The following is a 14,087-nucleotide window of genomic DNA, read 5'->3' as shown; positions in this document are numbered from 1 at the left end:
ATATGCCCTTACGTATCGATGATACATTGTGTCTATATCACAATGTGTGGGACTAAATGATGTTTACTTACATCTCGTCGATTTGAGATAAGATATACAGTGTTCAGAGATTAGTGTTGAATATATCACAGTATTCAGAGATTAGTCTTGGACATATCACAGTGTTCAGAGATTAGTGTTGGATATATCACTTTATTCAGAGATGAGTGTTGGATGTATCACAGTAATCAGAGATTATTGTTGAATATATCACAGTGTTCAGAGATTAGTGTTGAATATATTGCAGTGTTCAGAGATTAGTGTTGGATATATCACAGATTTCAGAGATTAGTGTTGGATATATCACAGTGTTCAGAGATTAGTGTTGGATATATCACAGTGTTCAGAGATTAGTGCTGATATATCACAGTATTTAGAGGTTAGAGTTGGATATATCACAGTGTTCAGAGATTACTGCTGGATCTATCAGTGTTCTGAGATTAGTGTTCAGAAACTGATGGTGTATGTATCACAGTTTTCAAGCAGTCGGGAAATGTATAGCACATATTATCTGACATATATACTTACTTTTAAACAGTCCTGGCACCATTTTATATACTATATTCTGTAGCGTTTCATCATATCTGAAATAAACATGTCACTCTAAATTTTCGGCACACATTTTGTACAAGATAAAACTTTTCTTTCGAGAACACTAAACAAATAATCAATCAATCAATCAAATCTCATTCTGAGTCTTTATGAAAATGCAAATAAAAATTTACAAGTTCTTTAACTGTCTCCAAAAAACCGAATTTACAATATCATGGACGATACGACCTAAACGTTTGTGTTTTATCAATCCCTACGTAGATCAGTGTCCATACTGGTAATCAATCACTGGTTTAGGATCAGAACCGAGTATTAATCAGTTATTGGTTATTTCATAACTTCAGCGACAATATCCTACCCCCCTTCACGTGAGGATAAGCTGTAAGATCATGATTGACACAGTGTTACGGTCGCTTAGTCACTCAATATATATCATTTTGATAATAAAAAAACCCGCCCATCTCAATTGAAAACGAAGTCTAGACTTGCTTTATATAGGGTTTTAGCACTGCAGAGAGGGATAGGCAGTATGGAAAACACTGTGGTTCAGGGGCTGTTCAGACTAACGGCATTTAGGCCCGAGACATGACAAGCGAACACTTTCACCACCAGGCTATACTTGTTCACCTTATATTCTGCCACGGTCGTGTCTTGTGGATGAGGACTTCACAGATGGGGCAATAGTTGCTGGTCTCAAGGTACCGGACAATACACGTCTTGCAGACTGAAACACAGAGAAGCACGCCGCAGTGAGAACAGAGTATGTTAGGAGTAATATGTGCAACCATTGAACTGGTCACAAAAAAACTTCGGATGAGTGAGTGAGTTTGGTTTTATGCCGCTTTCAACGATATTCCAGTAATATCGCGACGGGGGATACCAAAAAATGATTCACGCATTGTATCCATGTGGGGAATTGAGTTATATGTACAACAACTGAAATAGTCACATAAAACGTAGGATATTTATGAATGGGTGAGTTTGGTTTTATGCCGCTTTCAACGATATTCCAGTAATATCGCGACGGGGGATACCAAAAAATGGTTCACGCATTGTATCCATGTGGGGAATTGAACGTCTTGGGCTGACGAGCGAACAAATTTTAAGCACTAGGCTACTCAAGCGCCCCAGTGTATAAATGAAATTTACAACATAGTTTATAAAAGTGATGTACAGAGTGATGTACAACAGTTGTAATATACAACTTTGTTCATACAATAAATATACAAACAGTGTATACCTGTACTGTATAATGATGTATAGACGAAATGCACAACAATGGTGTATACAATCGGTTAGATGAAATACAACATCCGGACTGGACTGAACATATTTCGGTGGCAGTGCCATATACTTTACGGTCGAAAATTACCTCTGAGAACAAGATTTGCATATTAACATCGCAAATTTACATAAATGCTGAAATAGATTCCATTCTCCCACTCAACTGTTTAAGTTTAAAAGGCAATATAAAACAGGGCAAGTGAAATATAACTCAGGTGAAATTACTATCTCGCCCACGTGGTGTTAACGTGATGTGAATTTGACATGCTGTCTATTTCCGTGACATGCTTCTGACATAAATCTTCCTTAACTTCTCAGCTGACGTGAAATCGCCAACAAATGTCGCTACTCAACAGTCATAATTGAAGCCAAAAAAGAACTTTTCAAACATTTCAGAATAGAATAAATAAAAGGAATTACCAACCATTTGCGTGATTTATCATACATTTTGCTTATCCACTCGAACGCATTACAAGAGAGTAATTTCGAGGAAGAAGATAAAGTTTTAAACATATAGCACTCAAAATACGTGCAGTGATTTTAGATGCTTCAACGCAATATTTCGTTGCTATGACGATAGAGAGAAGATATTACGCTTCAAGAGACAATTTCATTTCGGGAATCGAACCTGAGTTTTTGTTGGTGAGGGCAAAGCTGCAAGCTCGTGCCTGCTGCACCGTGCGTCAGATCAAGGAAGCCAGCAAAATGAAATGTGACCTTTGGGCAGGAACGCGCGTTTTTTGTTAAAAGAATAAATACTAACACTCCAAGAAATAATAGAATTTCCGCACGCATGATAATACATTTTTCAACATCCGCAATAAGATGGGAAATAATGAACCCCCGATAACAAACGGATATGATATATTATTTATTACATCTTAAATTCAGTTGGTGTGAGCGCATGCGAGAACATGTTCGGGGTGCACCAGTCAATTCTTTAGACGACCTCTTGCAGGGCACAAATTGGGTCGGGCTAGTGTTCTTTTCTCCCGAATGTAATTTCCTTTATCGATTAGCACCGTCAGCAAGGTTGTACCAAGGGAAATAGAGCGACGAGGTGATATTAGAGCTAGGAAAATTGCTGAAAAGATTCTAAGGGCTTGAAGTGGACCAGTGACTGGAGAAATGTTAAGACAGGCCCGTACCTCCGGTCGCTTGGTAGAAAGTAATTATTTGCACAGCTCAGAAGGTTTAAGAGTCGGATCAATCAATGGTAATTTAATTATATGTTCCCAAACTTCAGGCGAATAAGGAGGGAATGAATTGCGGGGCAATCTCACCACATGGAGCAAATATGTCTCTAAATTACACAAATTCTCCAGAGCAATTTCCAACATCATAATCACCTTCATTGTTAACGCTATAACAGTAAAATATGTATGTAAATAAAGAACGGCAGTGCTGGAGAAGACAGAGTCCTGGCTATCATCAGAAACAAATTCCGTTTCGTATAAGGGGATAAATAACCGCGAACAGTATATGAATGAAAAACTGCAGTTAAATCAATGTTAACCTTGTCCAGCTGTTACCAGTGATGAAAACATCTCAAAGCTTATATACAACAAAAAACAAACAAACAAACAAACAACAAACAAACCAACCAACCAACAAACAAATAAATAAACAAATAAAATAAAATAAAATAAACATCATAATTTTTGATAATTTGTCACTGTAAGTCCATACCGAAAGATACCAGAACAGGCAAAGTTGTGTTTTAGGTGATTCCTAGTGTAATTTAAATACCAGAAGTTGTATGTTTCTCTTGAAGGTAATAATTTCATATGCACGCCTCTTTGTAGCAGTGTCACCGGAGCCGGTAGTTAAAATGTTATTGGCCAATGGAATCAAAGCGTTTTACATAACTGAAAGATAAATAAACATATCGCTGCATGTCTTTTCAGAGAAATGTCTGTTTTCCTACTTACACTCACGTCTCAAGCAAATCCGTTATGCACCAACATTTACAGATATATATGGTCCTCGATGTTTTATAAGTATATAAGTGTAAGTGTGAGTTTTTTCTATGAAACGTCAAAACCATTTGTCTGGGAGGCCACTGAGTTAGTGAGGGAGCTGTAAAACCGCTTCTAGTATTGCAGTTGCATCATTGTGAATAAGCGTGATGGAGGATCACCGAATCTGTGGTCTAGCGGGCTAAGCGTCTGCCGGGACAGCGGGGGGTACGAGTTCGAGTCACGACAGACGCTACAGATGTTCTTACCTTGGCTAGAGGAGGGACTGGTCGTCCCAGAGTGAGCATGATGTGTGAATCGGGTACACAGAACCGCCATTCGTCTCGCACTTGTACACGCACTCATTCACACACGCAAACACAAATGCGCGCACGAAAGCACGCACGCGCACACACCAACAAACGTCACTCACGCATGCACGTAATATCGGATCATAAACAAAAAAGAAATTTAGAGTAGACGTATTTTGTTTCGGTCTTACAATGACGAAGGAGCGAGTTAAACGTCCCTTGATCGAAAATGAACATAACAATCTGTGACTGGTGTAAAGAGACCTCTTCGGACACAGAGGCTGTGGTTTCCTCTCTAAAACAACACGAAGTCAAACTCTTTTCTGATGAAACCTTTTCCGATGGCGCGTGAAGGTGATGTTGGCGTGAGAACCATTCTCCCATCTCCGGCCGATCCAGATCGCCGGTTTAGCTTACTCCGTGGACCCTTTGCACCTGGGTGCTAAGTACACCTTTATGAAAATTGATGATCAAGGGCTTTTCTCACATTACTGCTAGTCCGTGGCTTCCGCAGTAAATTTACATACATATCGCGGAATCTGAGAACGTGCTGGATCCCTGTGGGGTGAGGTGTATGACGAATGATAATAAGGAGTAAAGTTTACTGTTTCCATCCAAGAAGTTACGCCCTCCCCTCTCCAGAAAAACAATGCCCCATCCTCCTACCACCTAATAATATGCTCTTACACCATTTCCCCACCAAGCGACCCTTTTCCCATCCTCAAACAACACTTGCCCCACCAACAAACAACACTTGCCCCACCAACAAACAACACTTGCTCCACCATCAAACAACACCTGCTCCACCCGCCTACCACCAAGCAACACTTGCTCCGTGAACAAGCAACACTTGCCCCACCCGACTACCACCAAGCAACATTTATCCCACCCGCTTACCATCAAACAACGGCTGTCCCACCATCAAACAACAGTTGCCCCGCTCGCTTACCACCAAGCAACACTTGCCCTACCATCAAACAACACTTGCCCCACCCGCTTACCACCAAGCAACATTTGCTCCACCATCAAACAACACTTGCCCCACCATCAAACAACACTTTCTCCACCTGCTTACCACCAAGCGACACTTGCCCCATCCTCAAACAACACTTGCTCCACCATCAAACAACACTTGCCCCACAATCAAAGAACACTTGCCCCACTACCAAACAACACTTGTTCCACCCGCTTACCGCCAAGAAGCACTTGCCCTACCATCAAACAACACTTGCCCCACCCGCTTACCACCAAGCAACACTTGCTCCACCATCAAACAACACTTGTCCCATGATCAAACAACACTTCCTCCACCTGCTTATCACCAAGCGACACTTGCCCCATCCTCAAACAACACTTGCTCCACCATCAAACAACACTTGCCTCACAATCAAAGAACACTAGCCCCACTACCAAACAACACTTCCTCCACCCGCTTACCACCAAACAACACTTGCTCCACCATCAAACAACACTTGTTCCACCCGCCTACCACCAAGCAACACTTGCTCCGTGAACAAGCAACACTTGCCTCACCCGCTTAGCACCAAGCAACATTTATCCCACCCGCTTACCATCAAACAACACTTGCCCCACCATCAAACAACATTTGCTCCACCCGCTTAGCACCAAGCAGCACTTGTCCCACCCTCTTGCCGCACATCAAAACCTTGCCCTCACTCCTACTCACAGGCAACGTGTTACTACACTCGCCTACCCCACCTCACCACCCAACAGCGACACCTTGCCCCATCCCTCTCACTGTCCGATACTACTTCTTCAAATAGCATCTAGGACGTTGGAGCGACAACCCTCAAGGACGTCGTAACAGTCCCTGTGTCGCCGAGACCCGGGATCTACCTTCTCCGGAGTCAAGATCAAAGATTAGATTACACAATCAGTGCGCAAAGTTCAAACCGTAACCTCCTCTCAAACCAGTTCACATTTTCAATTATCAGACAGCACAGGCCATGATTCAAGATCGCTAGCCAAATGTTTTCATTTGAATTTTCATTTAGTATGACACAGAATTCACACAGCAAACTGCAAGGAGTACATCCTTCTGTGAGACGCCCCCGCGTCGACACCCACATGACCTCTGTGACCTTTCACCAAGCGTTAGTAAACATGGAAAGGTCGTCCACATAACGTCGGCGTACTCACTTCCCGTGTGGACGTGCCGTGTGAATGGAAGAAGTGCTGTGGTCAAATAGAGTCGCCTGCTTTGTCGAATCACTGACATGAAGTGTTGTCGCTCAGACACTACTAAGACAGACAGCATGAATATGCGTAGTGTTACATTTCACCTTGGCTCGAGATTATCTCAGTGCGTGCGACTGAAATATCTCAAGAGACGCTTTTCTTTGAGGCTACAAAGATACACTTGAAGTCTTTTGTATCGCGATGAACAATGGTTATGAGTGAGTCTGTTTAGTTTCATGCCGCCCTCAGCAATATTCCAGCAATATGGCGGCAGTCTGTAAATAAATGAACCAGATAATCCAGTGATCAACTTGACTGTCATCGATCTGAGCAATTGGGAACCGATATCAATGTGCCAACCAAGTCCGCGAGCCTGACCACCCGATCCTGTTTGTCGCCTCTTACGACAAGCATAGTCACCTTTCATGGCAAGCATGGGTTGTTGAAGGCCTATTCTACCCCGTGCCTTCGCGGGTCTGTAGTGGTTGACAAGAGTAGGCGTGTCAGCTAATGGAATAATGCAATTAGTTCACCTATTTTAACTATCTATGCAGAAAATGACACTGGAAAGAAAACAAATGGTTGATAGCACGAACATGTAATAGTTCACAATACTGCCTAGACTGACAACTAGACTCTGAAATGAACGTATTTTACAGGAAACAACAGTTCATAGTAAAACAAAAACATACACTGTATACAATGGAAGGAGCGCTGAGACTTTCTTCTTTCTTTATTTTCAGAAACATTGGAAATCCACATGCTCAAGACTACCCCTATATCTTTATCTACCATGGGCGGTTTTGTTGTTGTTGTTGTTTTTATTATTATTGGGGGGGGGGTATATTTGTTTCTGTATTACAGCCTAAAACAGCCAAATCCTCAATAATCTGCTTTTGTGACAACTATATTCCCAGGAACGGATAGTACAAGCAAGCATTCCCAATGAAACCCGTGAAGGTCCGGCGTAGAATAGGCATTCAGCAACTCATATTTGCCATACCGTCGTAAGAGGCTACTCGGGTGGTCAAGCTCGCTGACTTGGTTGACACATGTAATCAGTTGCCAATTGCGCAGATGGGTGCTCATGGTGTTGACGACTGGATCGTCTGGTCCAGACCCGTTTACTTACAGACAGTCGACATATAGCTGGTATACTGCCGAATGCGGAGTAAGACTTAACTCAATCACTATTCCCAATGAAACACAATCCGAGGCAAACAGAGTTCAAAATCTCAACAAAGATTCAGTCTCCATCTCCATGTGGGGAATCGAACCCGGGTCTTCGACGTGACGAACTGACGCTTTAACCACTAAGCTATCCATTCGAGACCATAGATAAGTGGGTATTTCATTTTGACGGTGTACCAACTTGTCATAAAAGCTGAGTTCGACTTTACGTCGCAGGAAAGACAGACGTTGTGGTGTACGACGTTGGTGAAATCCACAAATGTATATATGGTGCTGAGGTATACAGGGTCATTATCTCGGAGAACTAGGGATTCGAACCCAGGCCAAAGGGATACTGGCATGTCTGGTTAAGCAAATATGTACAAGCCATTGAGACGCTCCAGATGACGGAACACCCGTGGTTGTACAAGCTGTGTCAGTAGTAATATAATAGCAGTCATTCTACTCGAACCAGCTCTTGGTCAATAAAGTGATCTTGTTCAAACTGAATGTCAAACAAGTGACCACTGTTGCCCTGAAACCAACACTCCCTGGGATCACTGGACATGGTGGACACATGGACGCTGTCCGTCTGTCTCACAGTCCACGATCTGCATTGTTTTCCGTACTGACCAGACAGTCTTGTGATGCTAAAGCTCTAAATAAATCAAGTCTACATTTTCTCAGGCTCTGAAGCTCTCCCTCCTTGTTGAGGTCCCTTATCAATTCGAAAAGACGTTTCTTACGTCCTTGTTTCAAGAGACAAGGTGTTGGTGGAGGGTGGTGTACACACAATAATATTAACCATCGCACTAAAAATGTCATTTCCGAAATGCCAATGTAATAACAACGGTCTTTCATGTTTTACAATCCCAAATTATGTGAACCATCAGCATCCCATTTCAAATAATTCAAGATTTTAATTTGGTTTTATCAGTAACCACAATAAAGATTCCACAACTGGCCTTGCACGAACAGTAAGATGGTCGACATCCGTGCTACGTTCTGTTGTGGAGTGCTGATTCAGCAATTAATCAGACTCCACTATGTGAGGGTCAGATGAATCGCGATGTATCCCCGATCTCGAGGTATGTCTCCAATCACCTGTTCCCGGAACGCATCTATCTAATCTATGGCTATTTCAGTCAAATATGCTTGTTTATACAGACGCTAAGAGTCAAACTTAGCTGGAATATTCTAAAACAAATTACCATCTGGCAGAGATAACCACGTAGGCAACAGAACTATCCAATCGGATTAGTCCTTACGCCAATATTGTCACGTGTCTGCCAATAATCCAATCGAATCAACCGAAGCACATTTCGACGTCCTGCAACTTTTAAACCGATGACAGTGTCAAACACTGATATGAGATTTATATCACACAAGAGGGAATGAAATGTATTTACCATATGTGAGTGAGTGAGTTAAAATTCAACGTCACATCGGTATTATTACCAGTGATATAACGACCTGTACTTTCATACATATACAGATGTATAAGGTACCAACAAGGCGTGCAGTTTCTTCAATTATATTCACAAACTAAATGAACTTTGATATTTCAACACTTTAATCAAGGTCCTGGTGATACTACCTCAACGTCATGCTAACATGACTTCGCCATCTAGACACCTGTCCTTCAAAACTCCTTTGATGTCGGCATGGTGATTGTCATGTTTAATTACAATTGTTTGTTTATTTCTAAAAGCAGCGTGATAAGGTGAAGGGGTATTTGCAATATCTAGATGACAGTTTACGTTGAAGAAGATATCGTCCAATAAACTTTCGCTTATTATCCCACGCTGCATGTGCTCTCCTCACACGTCTAAAAGGCTTCGCTGACACCATAATCTCATCACCTCATCATTAACTCTCCACTAGCTTGGCAGTGTTTGGAGTTTACGAACCCGCGTTTATGACATACGAGGGCACCTGTCGGCAACTTGAAAGGTCAAATTGTTTAGGTATGGTCGATTTACAGTCTTTGATCTGGTAATACCTGTTGAGAAGCGGGATTGTTCAGTGTATGGTTAAGTTTATACAGCGGATAATATTTCGCCAATTGCGAACGTTAGCAGGGCTTTGTTGTTGCAAATTAACGTCTTGTTGCTAAAGATCCCGAATAGTGACCATGATTTATTTTATGCCCTTGGGTTGTAGATTTTCGAAGGTGAAAGGTCAGAGGTGAATGCGATAAAGTCGAGATGTGAGGTTCTTATTAACTTTGTGTGTGTCGCGTTACGACGTCAATGATATTCTATTTCAAATGGACCTGGGCCTCAGGGCCATAAGGGCTACGGGGAGGGACCAGTGAGGATGTTAATGAGGGTAGGGGGCGTCTCACGAGTAAATAGATACCCTACTTGTAACCCGAACGTCCTTATACAACACGATGCAACATTAGCTCCACCATTATTGAGTGGTCAGATTTTAAACAGCCATATGTAATGAAGCGTACGACTTTGTGGATAACAACGTCTTGTTTGTCGCCTTCAGCTCTGCGATAAACGAGAAGCTGTTACCCTTAAAGTCGCATGCTTCATTATTGACAAAAACAACCAAAAGAGCAGATCAAACCTTTATCAATAAATAACTATCGTAATTATGACATAAAAAACACAGAAAATCGAATCAACTCAAGAGCACACATTTCAGCTTACGAAATACAGCAACGACAAAACACATAATTCAATTATTTCCTAAAACAATGGTAACGTAACACTCGAAATATTGAACATTGAGCAGTTTTCCATCCAGATGTGATTATTAAACAATGGAAATGTCTCAAAATGTTACGATAAACAATGTTTTGAAATCGAAGTAATTATCGTTAACTCTTGGTGTACAAATTGAAAATGATCCATTTTAAAAGCGTGTTTGGCCGAACCTTAGAAGTCACATGTGTTTTAACTTTACATTTACTTTCGGGGTAAAACAGAGCAACGCCAAACATAGTCTCATAAATAACGAAGACATATCTAAATATAATGTAGCATAAATATTGGCAATAAATAGCGTTATACCCTAATCGCCCCGTTATAGAGTCATTGTAGATTGTAACTCAGTCTGTTTACCTTATGCATGTTTTAATAATTATATCACTGTGAACTGGCTGTTGGCGGAAGTAGGTCACTGACCTGTAGGCGCGGCGCAGGTTACATTTGATTGACAGGTCACAATGTGGATTACCAGCCTTGTGCACGGAGAGCGCGTGCAGCACAAGAAAGGTGTGCTAGCTTGTCAAATGTTGGCGAATGAATATTTTACAGAAGGGTGGGGCGGCGAAAGCATTATTTCTGAATGGGTGGTTCACATGTATATAATGTTGAAATTCTGTCTCAAATAAGAGGAGACAAGTGGGACTATGTTTCGTGAGGGACGAAGCTGAAAAATGTTGAAAATTTTAATCCTGTTTCAGTTAAGAATATTTACACTTTGCAAAAGAGCCTGCCCAACTGATTTTAATACCACTCTTCATCAACATGCAATTAATACACACAATTAAACATATCTATCACTCCGGGCGAACAAAAATGTATCTTTATCAAGTTTCGGTTATTAAACGAATCCAAACTAGAATGCATACACATATGTTAATTTTTTTGCTGATTTAGTTTCTGTGAGACGAAGTGTGGGAATATCATGACAGGTGCGAGAAGGATGATTGGCAGCTGCCCGTTGAAAGTGACACTCGTGGATGTAGTGTTGCCACATCGATATTGACTGCATTAAGGCGTACCAGAGAGACAGTGACATGAGAATGTGTGTACATGTTACAATATTCTAGAAATATAACGAAGGGCGGAGGAATCGTTAACTAAAGCAAGGCTACGTCAGCGATCCATTTGCCCATCTGCACATGAAACTTGGTTTTCACACGCACGACTTTGAATGGTCACTACATAAACGTTCAGGACAAATGGGGAGTTTAAGAAATGTTCTTCACGCATTTTAGCCCTGTTAGGAATCGAGTCCGGCCCTTCCGAGTGACGAGCGAACGCTTTAAACACTGGGCTAGTACCACCCCTGACAGTTGCAGTGATGAGAGTGAAAGAAGAACAGTTTCCCCGTCATATCACCGACCGTCAGCTCGTGGGAGGAACGACAGACGCGAGACAGACCGATCTCTGACATTTAACTACTTTGTGAAACTCAGAGCCACAGGTACGGTGCTGACAGAACTAGCCGCGTAATCAAGGCGAGCAGAGGATCGAACCCATGTTAACCGGTTCCTGGTATGCCCAAGGCACGTAACTCTGCAGAACGGATCGCTGCGATTTAACCACACTGACCAACTCACTTAAACGCCAAAGTTGGCACGTCTACAAATACGTGATAATTTTTACCGAACAAAGGAGAGACCACCCAGTAGATCAAGAAACAAGGGAGATTACCCCGTTGAGCAACACAGGAACGCCATACAACATGCTTATCGCTCACCCAACCATCAGCCAAGCTGAGCTGTGATCGTAATAACATGTGGCGTAAATAAGTACATTTCGGCAGAGTTTGATGGCGGGCTCATTTTATTGTGTTCAGGGAACACATGAACAATCACTGAACGTGGATTACGTATGCCTGAAATAAATCATGTAGATCGGGTTTTTGAACATGAAACATGCCACTTCGTGAGTCATTGTGTGTGATTAATATAACCCAGATTAGTTTGCCGTTGTACAGATTAATGTCATAGATCTGTTTTGTAAGATAGGTTATATGACTCCAGGGTTCTCGGGTGTCGAACCCCGACCCTCTGGCACGGAGGCCACACCCTTGCGTGACTGAATACGGGAGTTGTTACTAAGAGACACGTTTAGGGCTTGGAGCTGGAGTTGACAAAAACAGTGTAAACAATCTCACCAGAGTCATGAACACTCTTCTCCAACACAATGACAGCAATATACAATTACACGTGGTGAAATTACACCACTACCGCCTTGTTAGACGGACAAAAGGAAGTAATCACTGAATCGGTGAAGATCGGAGTTTGATTGACAGTTATAAACACACTGTGTGAAATATCACAAGGCTGGAGAGTGAGTGATACCCGCACGACTGGCGCTATGTAGAATCCCAGGGGTGCAATAGACAAGGGCGCGGAGAGGGACGGGTGTGAGAGGGCTGCGTACGCGCAAGGGGGCATCTCAAAAGGGACCGCTTATTATTTTATAATATTTGAAGACAATTCTGTACCCTTGTGGTCAGTGACGTAAACATGCAATAGCATTAAAACGTCCTACAAGTCATAAAATGGAATTACTCTCATACACAAAATCAAAGTTTATGTTCATTTTGAGGATCAGTACTAACATACAAACTATCCATAAAGGCGACATTTTCGCGCTTCATGACATCAATATATGTTAGGTAAAGAACTCAATCTATTCTCACACAAGAATATTTAAAGATACTTTCTAAGAATGAATAAAACATTACCTCAATAGATATGGATGCTATTACACATTTCCCAAGGGAAAACGCGTACGTGTCTGTCATTAAATCTCGTATGCCGTTTGAGACGACCCCTCATAAACCGTATTTAATTCGGGATGAGGTTCAGCGAAGCTTGATTTAAATCTGGGGGTAAGGGGTCACCCGAGCCCTTTGTCATGGCGTCAGCACGGACCATGACGTCAGCCGAACACTCATTTGCATAAACTGCAACCGGAAAGGTCAGCAATCTCGCACGAGATCTCACGAGAACTATATCACCACATTTTATTTTTTTTGGTAGAATGGAGAGGCTAGAAGAGACCGGGGAGAGGTTACTTACATGGTGTCCCCCGAACCCCTTGCGTCTCCTGTAGTCATGGGGGCAGAATTAAGGTAGATATCGGAAGCACTGACAATAAACGCCAACAGTAGTCAATATAACACTAACGAGATTTTAGGGCTAACAGCAAACGTTTGCATAGTGTCAAGTTTATATCTCAATTGTGTTTGAATAATTAATTTAATGTTCGGTTCTATGTCGAAGGTAGCTTTCCCATGGGAACGCGGGACATACTGTTAATTGATGATTGGGCAAATGTCACCGTTAAATGCTTCACAGAGACATTAAACGACGCTACTTGGTTTCGATAAAACAAAGCGGTTGTTAAATCTTTCAATAAACGAACACGGCTCGTATCTTTGTTGTTAAGCAGCGTATTAATAATTCAGAGCAAGATTTCTGAAGACCGATGACGTGCCAATTCAGTCTGGGAGAAAACGTGAGAGAAAAACAAGAACCTACAGTGAGGAGACGGGTATTGATAGCTGTCAGCGGATCCTGCCTCGACGAAGGGGGCGATATTTATTTGTCCTAAGGGGTTAGGACATTCCACCAATCGAACTTTCTGTCCTTTTGGGGCAACAGGTAGCACATAGGATGAGCTTGTCCCGATCGAAACCCGTGTGTTTTTTTAATTCCCCACACCCGTACTGTATGCAAAGCCTTGTGTTACTAGAATATTACTTAAAGCGGCCTAAAACCCGAGTCACTCACTGAAAGTCATTCGGAATCATTCATCCCTTTAACAATATTGACCCTCGACAACTCCCTTCCTCACCTCCACCAACAACCCTCCTC

The 14,087-nt window shown here is 42.0% G+C and overlaps 1 protein-coding gene across 2 annotated transcripts in view; it reads right to left on the bottom strand.

Moving 5' to 3' along the window:
- LOC137255196 (polycomb complex protein BMI-1-A-like) overlaps positions 1 to 14,087 on the bottom strand; it is a 94,245-nt gene that overhangs the window by 4,471 nt on the left and 75,687 nt on the right. For both annotated transcript variants that reach the window (XM_067792605.1, XM_067792606.1), the window contains 2 exons: positions 1,219 to 1,315; positions 568 to 623 (listed from right to left, as the gene is read on the bottom strand). In XM_067792605.1, the coding sequence (XP_067648706.1) occupies positions 568 to 623; positions 1,219 to 1,315 (153 nt within the window). The remainder of the gene's footprint in view (positions 1 to 567; positions 624 to 1,218; positions 1,316 to 14,087) is intronic.

This window comes from Haliotis asinina, chromosome 11 (assembly GCF_037392515.1).
Source record: "Haliotis asinina isolate JCU_RB_2024 chromosome 11, JCU_Hal_asi_v2, whole genome shotgun sequence".
Lineage (NCBI taxonomy): Eukaryota > Metazoa > Mollusca > Gastropoda > Lepetellida > Haliotidae > Haliotis > Haliotis asinina.
Note: the sequence above shows the minus strand (reverse complement) of the source record. Positions and strands in the feature narration are given on the sequence as shown.